The sequence below is a fragment of the Stegostoma tigrinum genome, chromosome 33, assembly GCF_030684315.1.
Source record: "Stegostoma tigrinum isolate sSteTig4 chromosome 33, sSteTig4.hap1, whole genome shotgun sequence".
NCBI lineage: Eukaryota > Metazoa > Chordata > Chondrichthyes > Orectolobiformes > Stegostomatidae > Stegostoma > Stegostoma tigrinum.
In genome coordinates this window covers 33,023,385-33,043,151 of record NC_081386.1, presented here as the reverse complement: position 1 = coordinate 33,043,151, position 19,767 = coordinate 33,023,385, and the positions used below count along the sequence as shown (strand labels likewise).

The following is a 19,767-nucleotide window of genomic DNA, read 5'->3' as shown; positions in this document are numbered from 1 at the left end:
GTGAGCAAAGAGGGTCACAGTACAGATTGGCCACAATCTAATGTAATGGTGGATATAGCTAAAGGGACTGAATGGCCCAAATCTGTCTCTATTTATCTAACATAATTACATGAAGACAGAAGAGGCGGAGGCTGTACACTTGCTTTAACAACAAGTAACACTTTTATTCAGTTGAGATGAGATTTGCATCCCTGCTCACTAAAGTTTGGCTCAGTTTTCTGAAATATGTTAACATTAGAGCTAGTTTCCTTGCAGCTCCCTGGAAGAACGTAGGCAATTCAACACACAGGCAAGTGCTAGCGGATAAGGAAATATAAACCATGAGAACTTGTATAGGACTTTGGTTCGGCCACATTTGGAGTACTGTGTGCAGTTCTGGTCGCCACATTACCAAAAGGATGTGGATGCTTTGGAGAGGGTGCAGAGGAGGTTCACCAGGATGTTGCCTGGTATGGAGGGTGCTAGCTATGAAGAGAGGTTGAGTAGATTAGGATTATTTTCATTAGAAAGACGGAGATTGAGGGGGGACCTGATTGAGGTCTACAAAATCTTAAGGAGTAGAGACAGAGTGGATAGCAAGAAGCTTTTTCCCAGAGTGGGGGACTCAATTACGAGGGGTCATGAGTTCAAAGTGAGAGGAGCAAAATTTAAGGGAGATATGTGTGGAAAAGTTCTTTACGCAGAGGGTGGTGGGTGCCTGGAACGCGTTGCCAGTGGAGCTGGTAGACGCAGACACGTTAGCATCTTTTAAGATATATTTGGACAGGTACATGGATGGGCAGGGAGCAAATGGACACAGACCCTTAGAAAATAGATGACAGGTTAGACAGAGGATCTCGATCAGCGTAGGCTTGAAGGGCCGAAGGGCCTGTTCCTGTGCTGTAATTTTCTTTGTTCTTTGAGAAGGTAACGAAGAAAATGCAATTTTCACACCTCAACTAGTTGAACAGAGTCAGAGAAACAGACACAGCGACTTAGAGTGAGAGGATCAGAGGGAGAGGGTGAGAGGGAGAAGTCCGAGAGAGAGAGTCCGAGGGAGTAGGTTGAGGGGAGAGGAAGGATAGTTTTAAGGGGAGGATGGAAAGGAGACCGTTGGAGGGAGAGGGTGAAGGGGAGGATTGGAGGAAAGTATCAGTGGGAGGCAGCTGTATGGTGTGGGTGGAAGAGATCGGGTTTGTAATAGGATAAACAAACACATGGTCTCAAATATTGGACCGTACTAGTGTCAAAAACATGGAACTCCTGTTCTAAAAGCATTGTGCGTGTTACACGGACGGTAATTGTTCAAGAAGGCACCTCACCACCACCTTCTCAAGGGTTACAAGGGATGGGCAGTAAATGGTTTGGCTCAGAGAGGGATGTACAAATCCCTTGAATGTAGTTAAAAGGTAAGAATTGTCAGAAATAAAAAGATCGACATTCCAATTCTGATCTAATTTGCCGTCCGTTATGCTGGTAGTCACATGATACAACAATAATATAGTTACTGGAGATCAGACATAATGGGAACTGCAGATGCTGGAGAATCCGAGATAACAAAGTGTGAAGCTGGATGAACACAGCAGGCCAAGCAGCATCTCAGGACCACAAAAGCTGACATTTCAGGCCTGCAGTCTAGGCCCGAAACGTCAGCTTTTGTGCTCCTGAGATGCTGCTTGTCCTGCTGTGTTCATCCAGCTTCACAATTTGTTATCAATAATTTAGTTATTGGTTGATTGAGGCAATCAGCCTTTTCTCATTTATTCACAGGACACTGGCATCCCTGGTGGGGCTAGCACTTATTGACCATCCCTAACTGCTGCATAGAGAGTAGTGATGAGCTGCCTTCTTTGATTGGTCCAGTCTATGTGGTATGCCCCCAACTGCTGGGAGGCAATGGCCTGGCGGTATTATTTGCAGGTCTGTTAATACAGAGACCCAGATAATGTTCTTGGGACCAGGGTTCAAATCCTGCCATAAATATCTGGAATTAAGAACCTAACAATAGCCATGAATCCATGATCAAATGTTGGGAAAAATCAATCTGGTTCACTAATGTCCTTTCGGGAAGGAAACTGCCATCCTTACCTGGTCTGGCCTACATGTGACTCCAGACCCACTGCAATGTGGTTGACTCTTAACTGCCCTCTGGGCAATTTGGGATGGGCAATAAATGCTGCCTAGCCAGCAACGCCCTCATTCCACAAATGATTTTTTTAAAAATGCCCTTAGAGAGGGAATTCTAGAATTTTGACCCAGTGACAGTGAAGGAACAGTCTTATATTTCCAAGTCAGGACAGTATTTAGATTCAAGTGTTTTAGAAATTGAGCTCCCTGGAAAAGATGGACCCTCATCATAGTAGCTCAATGTTTATGTTCATGGGTGTAGCTGAGAGCAGAAAAGTTTGTGTTTGCTGTCACCTGCAGCCTTCTCACAGAAAAACATCCAATGAAAGCAAACAACAGACATTTTCGACGCCTAATCTTCACACTGAATGCCTGAGTCTCATGTTTAACAGAGACTTGGGTAACTGTTTCCACTGCAGAAATCCAAAGGGCCCATTGCTGAGCTTACCTGATACACCACACACTCTATTTTCTTCAGGACTCTTGTTCTTTGATCTCTCCATCAATTCATCCAACCGGTGGGACTCCAATCCTTTTGTTTCTGGAGCATGCCGTTTGTAAATAACATGGGGCTGTGATCTATCTTCATCCCAGGATTGTCCCTCCAACGGTTCGATGAAGTAATCCTCATCTGACAATCGGAATACACCTTTCTGAAAAAGCAAATGAAGAGGTTCAGTGAATTTCTTCTCCTTTACGAGCATCTTGTCACAGAACCTGCCTAAAGTGCAGACACTGATATGGTGTGAATAATACATACAGAAGCATCCCATAAACAGAAACAAGCATTTAATTTTCTTTTGGTGTTGATTGAGGAAGAAATGATGGGTGAGGGATACCAGGAGACTTTAGGGACACACACAGCAGGTCCTATTGGTTATTGTGTTACTGTTAGGATTCACATCAAGTTATTCATCCACCAGCCCACCCTGTGCTTATTGACTGATAGCGGCGTAGGCTGGCAGTGCCTCAAGTTTTACATTTTCATCCTTTTCCCCGTATCACTCCATAGTGATGCCCCTGCCTATCTCTGTAATCTCCTCCAACCCAAAAGGTGACACTAGCATCGGAATAATGAATGGGTTAGTACTAGATTAGAGCTGGGACACTTGCAGGAATTTAAATGGCGTCTGGACGAATTTAAATTCAATTAAATTCCTAAATGTGGAATATAATCCTACTCTCACAACTAACTTAATTACTAGTTGTCACACAAACCCACCGGGTTCACTAATGTCCAGTCGGGGCAGAAATCTGTTGTTTTTGACCTGGCCTGGCCTAAATGTGACTACAAACCCACAATAATATGGGTGACTTTAAACTGCCCTCTAAAATGTCCTCGCAAAGTACTCAGTTGTAAGTGGTTCACCAGTATCTGTTCAAGGGCAGTTAGGGAAGGGCAACAAATGGGCACCTTATCAAACATACTCACATACTAACTACAAATTTTGAAAACATAAGAACATAAGAACCAAGAGCAGGAGTAGGCCATCCAGCCCCTCGAGCCCGCTCCACCATCGATAGGATCATGGCTGATCTTTTTGTGGTCTCAGCTCCACCTGCCCACCCTCTCACTATAACCCTTAATTCCTTTACTGTTCAAAAAATTATCTGTCTAAGCTTTAAAAACATTCAATGAGGAAGCCTCAACTTCACTGGCCAGGGAATTCCACAGATTCACAATCCTTTGGGTGAAGAAGCTCCTCCTCAATTCAGTCCTAAATCTGGTCCCCCTACTTCTGAGGTTATGCTCTCTTGTTCTAGTTTCACCCACCAGTGGAAACAACCTCCCTGCTTCATAATTTTACATGTTTCTATAAGATCCCCCTTCATTCTCCTGAACTCCTAGTGAACCTTCTCTGCACCCGTTCCAGTGCCAGTACCTTCTTTCTCAAGTAAGGAGACTAAAGCTGTACACAGTACTCCAGGTGTGGCCTCATCAGCACCCTATACAGCTGTAACATAAGCCCCCTGCTTTTAAACTCAATCCCTCTAGCAATGAAGGACAAAATTCCATTTACCCTCTTAATTAGCTGTTGTACCTGCAAACCAACCTCCTGCAATTCATGCACAAGGACACCCAGGTCCCTCTGTGTAGCAGCGTGTTGCAATGTTTTACCGTTCAAGTAATAGCCCCTTTTACTGTTATTCCCACCAAAATGGACGACTTCACATTTATCAGCATTGTCCTCCATCATGTACTCCTGCCAGACCTTTGCCCGTGCACTTAAACTACCTATGCCACTCTGCAAACTTTCATCCCCCTACACACTTTGCTGTACCACTCATCTTAGTGTCATCTGCAAATTTTGACACACAAATGGGTTCAACCCTATTCTCCATAGAACATATATCATCTCTCACTACCACCCTGATGTCATTCCTAAATACCAGAGCTACACCACCCCTTTACCTTCCTGTTTGTCCTTCCGAATAGTCTAATATCCCTGGATGTTTAATTCCCAATCTTGACCATCCTGCTGTCATCTCTATCATGGCTACTAAATCATACTCATTCACGATGATTTGTACCATTAACACATCTACTCTTCAAGATCTCTGTGCTTTTGTATATCCCTGAGTTTATCACGCAGCAATATCTTCAGCTGCCTGGGCCACAAGCTATGGAATCCCCTCTCAAAGTCTCTTCACTTAAGTTGCTCCTCGAAACCAATTCTTTCACGAAACTTTTGATCATCTGCCCAAATACCAGCTCATGTGGTGTTGAGTATTTTTTTGGATTCACTCCATGTACAGCATTAAAATCATCCTTTGCAAGATATTTTCTACAAGTTGGATGGAACTTATGTAGTCTAGTTAATACTCATACCTTAAGGCAGGGTAATGGATGCCTTGGGAACTGAGAGTTGTCATTGGACAGGTAAAGGAACTCTGAAAGGTTGTTGATGGGGAATGTTTATGAGTGGGTCTCCAATCTGGTTCTGTTAAAGCATAATGTTGTTTCAACATAGTAATAACACCAGATAAATGTAAAGGAATTGGGTTTGACCTGTTTTGAGCACTTTTTGATGTCTAGAAAGGTGAAGCATTAAGTTTAAAAGAGCAGATTATTCACAGGACGGAAATCCTTCCTAAGCATCCAAATGAACAATCACTTGCCATCTGACATAGTTAAGAGAAATTCAGTTTAATTTACAAATGAGTCTTGCTTCACTGTACCTTCAAGATAGTTGGAATGGATGTCTGTCGCTGAATTTAACTCAGAAGTCACTTAATAGACAATAGGCAATCTAGCCTTGTCTGATTCTGCATGGAGCAAGTGAAAACATCATAAAAATACAGAGATACTGGAGAAAGTGTAAAGAAAGGATTTCCAAGGACACTGTCATAAATGAGAGGTTATATCCATCAGCTATGACTGTGCTATTTTCCCAGATAACCACAGCTGGCACCATGTAATGCTTGCTATCTCTTCCAGCCTGTCGTACTGGATTACGCGGTGTTTGAAATAATTTGCCATTAACACCTTCACCTAGATTTTGACTTGGGTCTATCAGGTGATTAATGGTAGAGGATACACCACCAAAGTGAATCTACAGAATAGGGCCTGCTATTAGACAACAGGAAGAATCAGAACAATAATTAGACAGAAGCTGAGCCCCAGAGGTGAGGCGAGAGTGACACCCTTGACATCCACACCATTTTTGACTGAGTGCAGTATCAAGGAGTCCTGACAAAACTGGAATCAAATGGGAATCAGGAGACAATGCTCCACTGGTTGGAATCATACCCATTGCATAGGAAGATAGTTGTGGTTGTTGGAGTCAGTCATTTCAGCTCCAGGACACCTCTGCAGGAGTTCCTCAGGGTAGTGCCCTAGACCCACCTTCAGCTGCTTCATCAATGACTTTTCCTCCATCATCAGGTCAGAAGTGAGGATGTTTGCTGATAATTGCGAATAGTCCATATCTAAATACAGCAAGACTTGGACAACATTCAGATTTGAGCTGTCAAGTGGCAAGAACCCTGCTCTGCTTACAAGTGTCAGGCAATGGCAATCTCCAACATGGGAGAATTTAATCATCACCGTTTGACAGACAATGGTATTTTAATAATTGAATACCCAATTTTAATATCCTGAGGGTTAATGTTGACCAGTAGCTGAACTGAGCTAAACATATAAATACAGTGACTACAACAGCATGTCAGAGATTAGGAATTCTACAGTGAGTAACTCGACTCAACTCCCAACTGCCATCCAAAAGACACAAGTCGTGTGTGATGGTCTACTCCCCAAATGATTGGATCAGTGCAGCTCCAACAACAATTAAAAAGCTTGACACTATCCAAGACAAAGCAGTCCATTTGATTGGCACAACATCCACTTCCTCCACTACTGAGGCTCAGTCAAAGCAATGAGTACTATCTACAAGATGCACTGCAGAAGTTCATCAAGGCTCCCTATAGACAGCACCTTCCAAATCCATGATCACTTCCAGCTAGAAAGATAAGGGCAGCAGATACATGGGAACACCACCATCTGTAAATTCCCCTCCAAGCCACTCACCATCCTGACTTGGAAATATATCTCCGTTCCTTCAGAATCACTGGGTCAAAATCCTGGAACTCCCCTCTAACAGTATTGTGGGTCAACCTACAGCACACAGACTGCAGTGGCTCAAGAAGGCAGCACAACACCACCTTCTCAAGGGCAATTAAGGATGGCCAAAAATGTTAACACAGCCATCAAAGTTCATATCCTCTGGATTAATTTTGAGAAGTTATATTTATTCATGGTGTTTGAGGTGAGCTACTGGCTTGGATTGAGGATTGGCTGTCAGACAGAAGGCAGAGAGTTGGGATAAAAGGCTCTTTTTAAAAAAGTTTATCTCAAGAGGGTTGGAATATAAAAGCAATGATGTGCTTCTGAGGCTTTATAAAGCTCTAGTTAGGCCGCATTTAGAATACTGTGTCCAATTGTGGGCCCCACACCTCAGGAAGGACATACTGGCGCTGGAGTGTGTCCAGCGGAGATTCACACGGATGATCCCTGGAATGGTAGGTTTAACGTATGATGAACGGCTAAGGATCCTGGGATTCTATTTATTAGAATTGAGAAGGTTGAGGGGAGATCTAATAGAAACTTACAAGATAATTTATGTCTTAGAAATGATGGACGCTGGGAAGTTGTTTCCATTAGGCGGGGAGTCTAGGACCCATCGGCACAGCCTTAGAATTAGAGGGGGTCAATTTAAAACAGAAACGAGGAGACATTTCTTCAGCCAGAGAATGGTGGGCCTGTGGAATTCATTACCACAGAGCGCAGTAGAGGCCGGGACGTTAAATGTCTTCAAGACAGAGATCGATAAATTCTTGATCTCACAAGGAATCAAGGACTACGGAGAGAGGGCAGGTAAGTGGAGTTGAAATGCCCATCAGCCATGATTAAATGGCGGAGTGGACTCGATGGGCTGAATGGCCTTACTTCCACTCCTATGTCTTATGGTCTTATAATTATTGCTACTACTTGATGTAGAGGCACCAATGTAATGGTAACGCAATTGGACCAGTAATCCAGAGGCCCAGGTAAATGATCTAGGATGTGGGTTCAAATCCTACCCTAGCAGCTGAATCTGAATTCAACAAAAGGCTAATGGCAAGCATTGTCCATAAGACCATAAGACATAAGAGTGGAAGTAAGGCCATTCGGTCCATCGAGTCCACTTTTCATAAAACCAATCTGGTTTATAATTCCCTTTTCAGAAGGAAATCTGCCATCCTTACCCATAGCAACATGGTTAACTGTTAAGTGACCCTGGGCATGATGCCCACATCTGTGTATAAAAATAAATAAATAACAAGGACTGTAAGGAGCTGATCAACATATATCTGCCTTCTTGGGAAGCTCGAGTAGAACTCCTTCAGCTCCTGCAACAGACAGTGTGTGACATCAGTAAATTGGGCGAAGCCATTGTAAAAAGAAAAGTAACCCCTTCAGAACCCTTACCTTGTGCAAGAACATGACAGGCTTGACTATCTTTAGAAAAGGAGTGACTGAACTGATACAAATCAATAAAATTGTTAAAGGATTCAATAGAAGAGAAAATTTTTCCAACCTGTGGGGACATGTGAGCTAAAGACCTTTAATTAAAGACAGCCACTAGTAAATGTAATAACAATTCAACAGACACACTTTGACTGAGAGTGCAGTTAATGTGAAAGTAGCTGCCACAACAAAAAAAAACAGAAATGAACGGCATAGCCGCCCTATTGAATAGCTAGATAAAAATACAAGAGGAAAAGAAGTGTGTAGTGAATGGGTAAGAAGAAGCAGAATGAGAGGAGTCTCAGTTGGAACGTAAACACATGTGTGGATCAAATACCCTGATTGGGCTGGAAATACTTTGTGAGGTGTCATAAATTTTCAACATGCAGTGTATACAAAGAACAAAGAACAAAGAAACCTACAGCACAGGAACAGGCCCTTTGGCCCTCCAAGCCTGCGCCAATCAAGATCCTCTGTCTAACCTGTCATCTATTTTCTAAGGGTCTGTGTCCATTTGCTCCCTGCCCATCCATGTACCTGTCCAAATATATCTTAAAAGATGCTAATGTGTCTGCATCTACCACCTCCGCTGGCAACACGTTCCAGGCACCCACCACCCTCTGCGTAAAGAACTTTCCACGCATATCTCCCTTAAACTTTCCTTCTCTCACTTCGAACTCATGACCCCCTAGTAATTGAGTCCCCCACTCTGGGAAAAAAGCTTCTTGCTATCCACCCTGTCTCTACCCCTCATGATTTTGTAGACCTCAATCAGGTCCCCCCTCAATCTCCGTCTTTCTAATGAAAATAATCCTAATCTATTCAACTCTCTTCATAGCTAGCACCCTCCATACCAGGCAACATGCTGGTGAACCTCCTCTGCACCCTCTCCAAAGCATCCACATCCTTTTGGTAATGTGGCGACCAGAACTGTACACAGTACTCCAAATGTGGCCGAACCAAAGTCCTATACAACTGCAACATGACCTGCCAACTCTTGTACTCAATACCCTGTCCAATGAAGGAAAGCATGCCGTATGCCTTCTTGGCCACTATACTGACAACTATCTCAAAGAGAGGTACCTTTGTTAGTTTCAATATTGAATTATATATGTTTATAACACAGAGAAAGGCCATTCAGCCCATTCTGTCAGTGCCAGCTTTCTGCAAGAGCAACTCATCTCTCCCACTTACTGGCCCTTGCCATTTAGTCCTACAAATCTTTTAGTCTCAGATAATGATCTAACTGCCTTTTTAAGGTTGCAATGAATCTGTCTCTGTCACACTCTCAGAAAATGTGTTCTAGACCTTAGCCCCTTGCTGCATGAAATGCCACAGTTGCTTCTTTTATCAACCACCTCAGGTCAGGGTTCACTGGTTCTTGATACATCTACCAATGGCAACACTTTCTCTTCACCTACTGTATGTAGGCTGCGTACGATTTTGAACATCTCCATCCAGTCTCCCCTCAATTTCTCTTCTCAAAAGGGAATTACATGGTCAGGTAAAGTCAAGTTTATAAATAAAGTTTAATAACAAAGTGCTGATGATGTCTAATCCACTGAGTATTTCACAGTTTTCAGTTTTTATTACAAATTAAGGTTTTATTCTGTTCATTTACCATTCTACGTTAAACCCTCAAAACACACATTCACTACTTCCAGACTTGACTTGTCAACACTCCAGTGATCAGTCTCCTGCTTCACACTGTTGGCAAATATAAGGTCATCCAAACTTTGCTGTTCCATCATAAGTCACGCCAGGTCCTGCACAACCAATATCATCTGATCATCACCTTAGTCTCTATTCCTTTATTCATTCTCGGGGATGAGGGCATCGCTGGCTCGGCAGCATCTATTGTCCATCCCTAATTGCCCAGAGGGCAGTTAAGAGTCCATCACATTGCTGTGGCTCTGGAGTCACAAATAGGCCAGACCAGGTAAGGATGGCAGTTTCCTTCCCTAAAGAACATTAGTGAACCAGATGGGTTTTCCAACAATCAAACAATGGATTCATGGTCGGCATTAGATTCTTAATTCCAGATATTTATTGAATTCAAATTCCGCCATCTGCTGTGGTGGGATTAGAGCCCGGCTCCCCAGAATGTTACCTGGGTCTCTGGATTAACAGTCCAGTAATAAAACCACTAGGCCATCACCTCCCCCCATTAGATCATTATCTGAGACTAATGTGCTGTTTGTGGGAGCTTCCTGTGCACAAGATAGCTGCTGCTGTTCCTGTGGTAAAGTGGGCACATTTCAACAAGTACATAATATTCAATACAAACACTCTGGCATGTCAAGGCTGCAAAAAGTCCAATCCAAACGTGTTTTTTTCCTTCCTTTTCGGCATAGCAAATGGTTTAATGGCCAGTGTCACTTTAAATGATTCTCTTGCACATCGAGTCACATCCAATCACTGTTTGCTAGACTCACAGGAAATGGACTAGGTGTCATCCTGACTTAATCTAAAAACGAGGCAAGCTTTATTGGCTCCAGAAACACGTTTTACTGAGTTGGAGCCAGTTCAACAATGTTCCAAGATTTCTGTTGAAGCCATAATTGGATCAGTGACTGCAGCCTGGACAAGATTCAGGCTTGTGTGAATTCAAAACTGCACTCTGTGCATGTTATTGTAATGCCAGGCAACATAATCTTTGCTTCACTTTATTCATACAAGGAAGAAACCAACATCTGTTTCCATCAGAAACACATAAAAGGAAGCTACACGCAGCTACAAACTTGAAATAAAAATTGAAAGTTTTACAAATACACCAGCAACCGAGAAAGAAGAAGAATCTGAGCGGGAACTGTTCATTGGAGATGGGACAGAGAGCAGGAACCTCATTACAGGACAGAGGATGGGGAGGGCAGAACTGTAGGTCAGGAGCGAGCAATTTGCTGACTATCTCTCAAACAATCTTAAAGAAAGAAAGGCCGTCCATTCACAGGCCAGTTAGAGACATCAGAAGTGCTAACATAATGTAAGAAGTATGGCAAGCAACTTATTCACAGCAAGAGCCCTCTAATAGCAATGCTATGATGGCGTTGTCAAAGAGGGCAATCAGAGCCTTGGCTTATCATCTAATACAGAAAAGGAAAAGTACAAGCACAGCACTTTTAGGATTCCAGCCCTCCCTCAGTGTTGGAACAGGAATGTCAGTTTGGATAATGGGATCAGAACCTCTAGAGAAGAAATTGAAACCCCTATCTTTGAGAATAACACTGAAAACAACAAATACTGGAGGTCACAGCAAGTCAGACAGCATCCATGGAGAGACAACAAGCTAATGTTTTGAGTCTAGAAGGCTCTTCATCAGCTCTGATCTCCAGCATTTGTTGTTTTCAGTACAGATTCCAGCTTCTGCAGTAATTTGCTCCTATTTTCAGAATAACACGTGACTGTTTGCTGCAGCCAGTGTTTAAGATAAACATGAATGAGAATGATCACTGAACTTGCCCTGCTTCATCCATCCAAAAGGACTCTGCAAGTTCCAATGTGTCATCCACTTTTTTCTGAAGCTATCCAATAGATATTGTTTCTACCTTCTACATGCCCAATTTTTGTGACGTAGCAGTCCTAAAATTAGCATCATATAAACTGCCCCAAACAGTTTAACAGCCTTTATCAGCCCCCTCCAATCATTTTTATAATTAAGGACTAAAAGCAATGTGAATAAAAAGAAGACAATGCACAATTTTGATGTTGGTGCCTCTATCATTCTTTTCTTGAGGTTTATCACAGTTGCGTCAGGAAGATTAATCCTTATTTTAAAAAAAACACAACTGACATCCTGGAAAATTTAATTGGAAGATGTTTTTAAGTTAGGCTTAAACTGTAATTCAACTTCAACTATTTGTTCTGTACCAGTTTTTCCCTCCAAGTTGCCCACGGCTCATAGTATGAAGCCCAGGAACATTCAAACACCAAGAGGCAGCTGGTAGATTTACCGAGTGATGAGGTCATCGAACCAATCAAGCCTGTGTTAGCTCTTTACTATAGATATACAGTGAATCCTAATATCGTGTTATTTCATAAGACCATAGGAGCAGAAGTTGGCCATTTGTCCCATCAAGCTTGCTCCACCATTCAATGAATTCAGTGCATATCTAATGGTCCTCAATTTCACTGTTCCCTAAAACCCACGATTCTTTTACTGATTAAACAGCTGTCAGCCTCAGCCTGGACTATACTTAATGGCCTCAACAGCCTCTGCTGTAAAGAATTCCACAAATTCATTACCTTCCAAGTGAAGACTGTTCTTTAGTTCATCCATGAGACGTGGCATTGCTGACTGACCTGCCTTTCTTGCCCATCCCTAGTTGCCACTTGAGAAGTTGGGGGTGAACTGCTTTCTTGAACCGCTGCAGTCCATGTGCTATAAGTTGACCCACAATGCCCTTAGGGAGGGAATTCCAGGGTTTGAAGTGCTTGAAAGGATTTGTAGCTAGGGTTGTGGATGAGGTTGTAGACTTGCTCGCCGAGCCGATGGGTTTGGTTGCAAATGTTTTGTCGCCCTGCTGGGTAGCATCATCCGTGACAGACCGCAGCAGGAAAACCCAACACGACCAGACTCACTAATCACCCTGCTGTACTTCAAGGACATTTCAGAGATGAGCACAAGACTACTCAGACCCCTAGGTATCAGAGTAGCCCACAAACCAACAACCACCCTGTGACAGCAACTGACGAATGTAAAGGATCCCATACCCAAAACCAGCAAAACCAGTGTAATATACAAAATACCAGGCAAGGCCTGGGAGAAACGCTACATAGGCCAAACCGGAAGAAGACTGACAATATGGACACACAAACACCAACTGACCGTCAAGAGACACAACCAATTCTCACTTGTCTCACTACACACGAACAACGAAGACATGAATTAGACTGGGACAACATATCCATAAATCGCATGAGCCTGGGCACACTAGGGAATTCCTGGAGGTCTGGTATTCTAACCAGAACTCCATCAACAAACTCATTGAATTAGATACTGTGTACAAACCACAGAGAAACAAAATTGGAAGTAATACCAACTACCCCAACAAACCAAGGCATATAAATAACCAGTGAGGCAGAACACCAATGCTTCACTGGAGGCACACTGATGATGTTCCCCAGCAGGGTGATGTAATGTTTGCAACCAAACACACAGACTTGGAAGTCCAGACTTTGCACCCCGCGACAGTGAAGGGTCGGCGTTATATTTCAAAGTCAGGATGGCAAATAGCTTTGAGGGGAACTTGCAGAAGGTGGTGTCCCAAGTATCTGCTGCCCTTGTCCTGCTGGATGGCAGAGGTCACAGGTTTGGAAGGTAATGTCTAAAGATTTTTGATGAATTTCCGCAGTGCATCTTGTAGGTGGTACATACTGCTGCTACTGAGCGTCGGTGGAGGATGTGAGTGCATGCTTATGGAATTTGGTGCCAATCTAGTGGACTGCATTGTCCACGGTAATATTGAAATTCTTGAGTGTTGTTGGAGCTGCATTCAACCAGAAAAGTGGGGAGTATTACATCACCCTCCTGACTTGTGCCTTGTAGATGGTGCACAGGCTTTAGAGTTATTTGCCTCTGACTAGCTCTTGTAATCACTGGGTCTAAGTGATGGGTCCAGTTGAGTTTCTAGTCAATGATACCATCAAGATGTTGATTGTGGGGCATTCTGTGATGGTAACATGATTGTCAAGGGGCAGTAGTTAAATAGTCTCTTTTTGAAGATGGCCATTGCCTGGCATTCTGTGTGGTGTTCATGTTACTTGTCACCTGTCAGCTCAAGCCTGGGTATTGCCCAGATCTTGTTGCATTTGAACATGGGCTGCTTCAATTACGGAGGGGTCAGAAATGGTGCTGAACGTCGCGCAATCATCAGCAAACATCCCCACTCCAGACCTATTGATGGGCAGAAGGTCATTGATGAAGCAGCAGAAGATGGTTGGGCCTTAGACACTACCCTGAGGAACCTCTCTAGAGATATCCTGGAGCTGAGGTGACTGACCTCCAACAACAACGACCATATTCCTCCATCTCAGTCTTAAACCTGTGATCTATCACTCTGAGGCAAGGCCCTCTCACCCACAACCTTTCTGCATCTACTCTGTCAAATCCCTTAAGAATGTTGCATGTTTCAATAAAATTGCCTCTTATTCTTCTGTATTCCAATAAGAATAAGCCCAATCTACTCAAACCTCCCCTCAGAAGTCAGTCCCTCCTTACCTGGTATCAGCCTAATGAACCTTCTCTGGACTGCTTCCAATGCCAGTATATCTTTCTATTGATAAGGGGACCAAACTACAGTGTATTCCAGCTGTGGTCTTACAAGAGTGTCTTGTACAAATTTAACAAATCCTCACTGCTTTTCTACTCGATTCCCTTTGAAATAAAGGCTAATATCTCATCTGTCTTCCCTATTACCCACTGAACTTAGATACTACATTTTTGTGATTCATGGGTGAGGACTCCCAAATCCCTCTGTTCTTCTGAGATAACAAGATGTGGAGCTGGATGAGCACAGCAGGCCAAGCAGCATCTTAGGAGCAGGAAAGCTGACGTTTCGGCCTGCTGTGTTCATCCAGCTCCATACCTTGTTATCTCAGATTCTCTAGCGTCTGCAGTTCCTCTTATCTCTCTGTTCTTCTTACAGCTTTCTGCAGTTTTTCTCCAATTAAAATAAGTTACAGCTTCCTCACAGCCTTGTAAATATTTCCCTTTCAAATTTGTATTCAATTTCCTTTTGAAATTTGTTGTTGAATTTGCTGAAATAGCATTTCAAGAAATGCATTCTAAGTCACAAGAACTCACTGTATAAAAAATATTTGTTCAAAACATCTGTTGGATTTTTTTTAACCAATCACCTTCAATAGTGCCCCTCAAGTTCCTGACCTTTCTGCACCGGTAAATGTTTTGCTTTATTTACTCTACTTAAAACATTCATGATTTCAACTAGGAAGAGAGTTTTAAATACTAAAACGAAAGAGATGACAAATGCTGGACAGTATACCCAGGGATTGATCATCTTATAATTGTTTAACTGTTTAACATTGTTTTCTTCACTTTGTGCTTAAGGTGGCTTTGTAAGTGGTGACTTGTAAACTTTTCACCGTACTCATGTGAGTACATGTGACAATAAACCTAATTCAATTCATATATTTACAGCACCGACACAGCTCCAAAACATTGTCTATTCTCCATACAATCCTCCTCCCACCTTCTATATATAATCCCAACAACATATCCCTCCATTTTGTCATGTGTTTATCTAGTTTCCCATTAACTGCATCAGTGCCATTTGTCTCACCCATCCCTAAGGGTGGTACATTCCATACGCAAGACACTCTGGCTCAATTCCTTGTTGGATGCATTAGAGATTAGCCTATATTTATGGCTCATAAATCTGGTTTTGCTCGGAAGTGACAACATCTTGTCAATGTCTGACCAATCAAACACAATTGTAACAGGTCAGCCCTCAGCCCTTGGTCTTCTGGAGATAAGTGCCCAAATTCGTTCAGCTTTCTGATAGTAACAGCCTCTGTTATCACAAGTCCATTTTTCATTATATCCTGCTGGCCCTTCCCCATATTTTTCTATAAACTTCACAATTATATTTAGCACATCCTACAGAGTGAATTTATGTCGGTAGTCCAGTTTTAAAGCTACTCTTTAAAGATAGACCTCTGCTAATCACAGAATCATAGAAGGCAACAGAAACAGGCCACTCAGCCCATCATTTCTATATTGGATGTATAAACTAGCTTCACATCCTAATCCCACTTACCAACACCGGGTCTGTGGCATTGAGCTATTTTTCACTTTCTTTCTCTCAGCAATTACTTTAAAGCTGCAGCATTCAAAATAAATTGCTATTGAAATTAATCTTTTGTTGCAGTTGAGATTATAAATTTCAGCTTTATGAAAGCACTTTAGTCCCTTACATAAAATAGACCAAGTGACTTGTTGAATCATGTTGCAGCCAGTAATAAAATTAGCATATAAGTACAGGAAATATGAAACAACTGCAGACCAGGTTTATTTGGGTGCACTTATGCGAATAGTATTTAACTCACTGCCTCCCTGACTGCTACGGGATTGGAAATCCAATCTGCAACGTTAAACTGGGTACAGATTCCTATCTGCAATATTGGCTCTCAGCCTCATGATCTCGAGGTTTATTAAAAGTGCTGCCACTTGTTGATAAATATCAGACACAATTTTATGTTAGTTTTGATCTTATTTGAATAAATGAAGGAACAATAAACAATTGAATTTGGTTCAAAAACAATAGTCATGTAAAAAGATTAACAATAAAAACTGAATTGCTGGAAGGCAAATCTACCTATATATTAATTTCTTGGTTTATTACAAACCAGAAGTCATATATCAGTGTCATGCATTGAAAGAAAGCTAGTTATATCCTGCATTGATAAACTTACCTGCTTCTAAGGGATTTACAAACAGTGGCAAATCTACTGAAATTTCCCTGAAAATTAGCCACAATCTTGTTGGAGAATGAAATAGATCACTTTCCTCCATTGGAAATGGCTTTAAAGGTAAGGCCAGATTAAGTGGTGCTGCATGTGAGAAATTGGGGTGTTCTTGATTACCAATGAGGAGGGATCTGCCAGTTAATACTTAAACACATGTTGAGGACAACAATTTATTCTTTGTACAGCTGATTTGCTAAACCATGGCAGAGGGGAGCTGAGAGATATTGACGTGGGATTGAAATTACCAGAGTATGCCAGACCAGGTAAACATGGCAGATTCCAATCTCTAAAGAATAGTAGAGAACTTGTTATGATTTTGTCATGGCTTTTACTGATTTTCTGTTCCAGAGTTCATTAGTAGGATTTGAACTTCTGTTTTCTGGGTTGCTGGTCCAGTAACATAAGTCAGGTGACTGGAATTTTGTGCAGCATACAACCCAGGGAGCAACATTTTGGAAGAGCTGATGGTTTCAGGAGATGGAGAATAAGAGGCCAGCTATAACATTGTGGCATTGCAGCCTAGAAGTCCCAATGGTGTTTAACAAGCTCTGCTCACTGTATTAGAGGGAGGGAACGATCACTCTCGAGAGTGTGTAGAAAAAATGTACAAAATCACATTTAGGAGTGGAGAATTTAGCTAGGATTGATTGGATAGGCTGTAGATGTTTTTGTCAACATGCAGGCAGCTAGGAGAGATTTAACTGACGTGTAAAAATTGTGAATTGGCCTACAGTGAATCGCAAAGATCTATTTACAGAAACAGAGAGGTCAATAACTGGAGGAATAGGTTTAAATTGGAAAGATTAAAGAGGAGTTATGTGTGAATTGTTTTCAGCCAGAGGGAGGAGTCTGGAACTTACTGTCTGAGAGAATGATTGAAGCAGAAGCCTCTCACAGCATTTAAAAAGAACTTGGATATATATTTGAAGAACTGAAGTCTACTAACTGAAAGCTGTAAGTGAAATTAGACTAGTACTTTTCCTTTGGCTGGCAAGGACACAATGGACCAAATGGCCTCATTCTGTGCTCTTCTATGTTTGACTGCCAGAGGGAGTGAGGCAGGTGAGGTAGCAGAGGTGGAACAGTCAGTCCTTGCTGGGCTTGTAAATGCATTTCAGTGTTGAAGGAGGAGGCGGCTGGAGTGGGTCCCATGGTCTGGAGGAAATGTGATTAAGGTGGCACGGTGGCTCAGTGATTAGCACTGCAGCCTCACAGCACCAAGGACCGGTGTCCGATTCCACCCTCGGGTGACTGTCTGTGGGGAGTTTGTACATTCTCCCCGTGTCTGCGTGGGTTTCCTCCCACAGTCCAAAGATGTGCAGGCTATGTAGTTTGGCCATGGGAATTCCCCATAGTGTTCAGGGACCTGTAGGCTGGATGGATTAGCCATGGGAAATGTAGGGATAAGGTGATACTGGGTGAGATGTTCTTTGGAGGGTGATGGGCTGAATGGCCTACTTGCACACTGTAGGGATTCCCTGACTGCAGACTAAAACCAGCAACAGACAACAAGCCGCAGCTTTGTCAGTGAATGCTGAGGTTGATGAAGAGAAGAAGACAGTATAAGATGTGAGGAAAGAGGTGGCCATTCTGGGCACTGCCAGAAATGCAGCTGCTTGCCCAGACGGTGCTTACCAGGCCCTGGCAGGTGCTGATGGCCGCCATCCCACTGCTGCCAGCATGGACTGTGCCCACGAAGTGGCAGCGGTTGATCCGGACCCGGCTGATGGCAGCTCCCTTCAGCCCCCCATAGCGCCGCTCGGCCAGGAAGCCGGGGGCTAGGAGGGGCTGGTTGATGGTCAGGTTGAAGTGGAGCAGGCGGCCCCGGAGGGAGAGGCGGTAGTGGACGGGCTCGGGCTCGGCTTGCAGCTGGCGGCGGGGCCGCTTCCTCGGGCGGTGGGAGAGCTGGTGAGACAGGAAGCGGCCGAGGGGGTCCACTCTGACCGGGTGTACCAGCTCAGGCTCAGGCAAGGCCCGCGGCTCTGCGGAGGAAACACGGGACGTGTTAGAGAAAACAAAAACATCTTCCAGGCACAAACGCAGCCGCAGCCCTCCCAGTCCATCAGTTGGTGCCAACCCCAGCGGAATTGGAGCCCGCAGAAACGTCCCAAAACTCTTCAAGAAGTCCCAGTGAGCCATCCCCACAGAAAACCTTCCCCACACAGCGGGAATTCCTAAGCATTTCGTCCCAGCGGCCACTCGCCTCTCTAACAGAAACTAACCCAGTGCCCCTTTCACTAAAAGGGAATACGCGGACAGTCCTATCCGTCCGACCAGTCCCCAAATGTTCACTAACTTTCGTCTCTTGGTTACAATCTGAAAGAAACTGACAGCGTTTTGTTGAGAGAGCGCGGACCCTACCTTGCAGGCTGAAGCGCTTCTGCTCCTTGCCCTGAACTCCAGTGAATTCCTCAGTCAGCACAAAGGCAATTAAAGTTGTCAAAGTCCGGAGAAAGTTGCCAGCGTTCCCGGTCCACGGGCTCTGCATCTTTCCGCTGCGCTGGAGACGGGGCTGTGTTTAAAAAGTTCACCGCGATCTTGTGAGCCTGGATCCTGCAACATGTCCCGGCTCTCGGAATAAACTCACTGCTGCTGGGACGGCGCAGCAGAGACGGGAGCTGGCAAATCCTGCCCCAGGAACTCTCTCTGTCAGAGATGTGGCCCCTGGTCCTCCACTGTCACATCCCCCTCCCTCCTCCCCCCAGAAAACACACACTCACTCACACACAGACTGAGCTGCCCCCCTTCTCCCATCAGCTGGTTTCAGCTCCATCTATTTGCATACAGCTCCTGCCTACTGCACCCCTCCCTCCGTCCCTCCCTAACAGGGACGCAAACACACTCCCACAGACACAGGAAGACTGAAATCCCGCCGATTTAGCAACACTCACAGGGACACACGTTCACGGAGACACCAACACTCACAGAGACATACACACACTCTCGCAGACACTAGCACACAAACTCAGAGACACAGACACAGCGATGCCCAAAATCACAGAGACAGGCACACTCACAAACACCCAGACACACTCATTGACACACGCAGGCACACTCACTCTGATCCTCACACAGTCTCTTTCTCACACACACACACAGACACACACACACACAGACACACACACAGACACACACAGACACTCACACACACACAGACACACTCACAGACA

The 19,767-nt window shown here is 43.7% G+C and overlaps 1 protein-coding gene across 1 annotated transcript in view; it reads right to left on the bottom strand.

The window, feature by feature from the left end:
- Window positions 1–19,287, bottom strand: part of LOC125467144 (A disintegrin and metalloproteinase with thrombospondin motifs 7) — a 185,484-nt gene extending 166,197 nt beyond the window's left edge. Inside the window, exons 1-3 of the mRNA XM_059639196.1 lie at window positions 18,959–19,287; window positions 18,233–18,579; window positions 2,555–2,759 (exon numbers count right to left, since the gene is read on the bottom strand). Coding sequence (XP_059495179.1) covers window positions 2,555–2,759; window positions 18,233–18,579; window positions 18,959–19,085 — 679 coding nt within the window. The 5' untranslated portion in view covers window positions 19,086–19,287. The remainder of the gene's footprint in view (window positions 1–2,554; window positions 2,760–18,232; window positions 18,580–18,958) is intronic.
- Window positions 19,288–19,767: the final 480 nt, after the last annotated feature.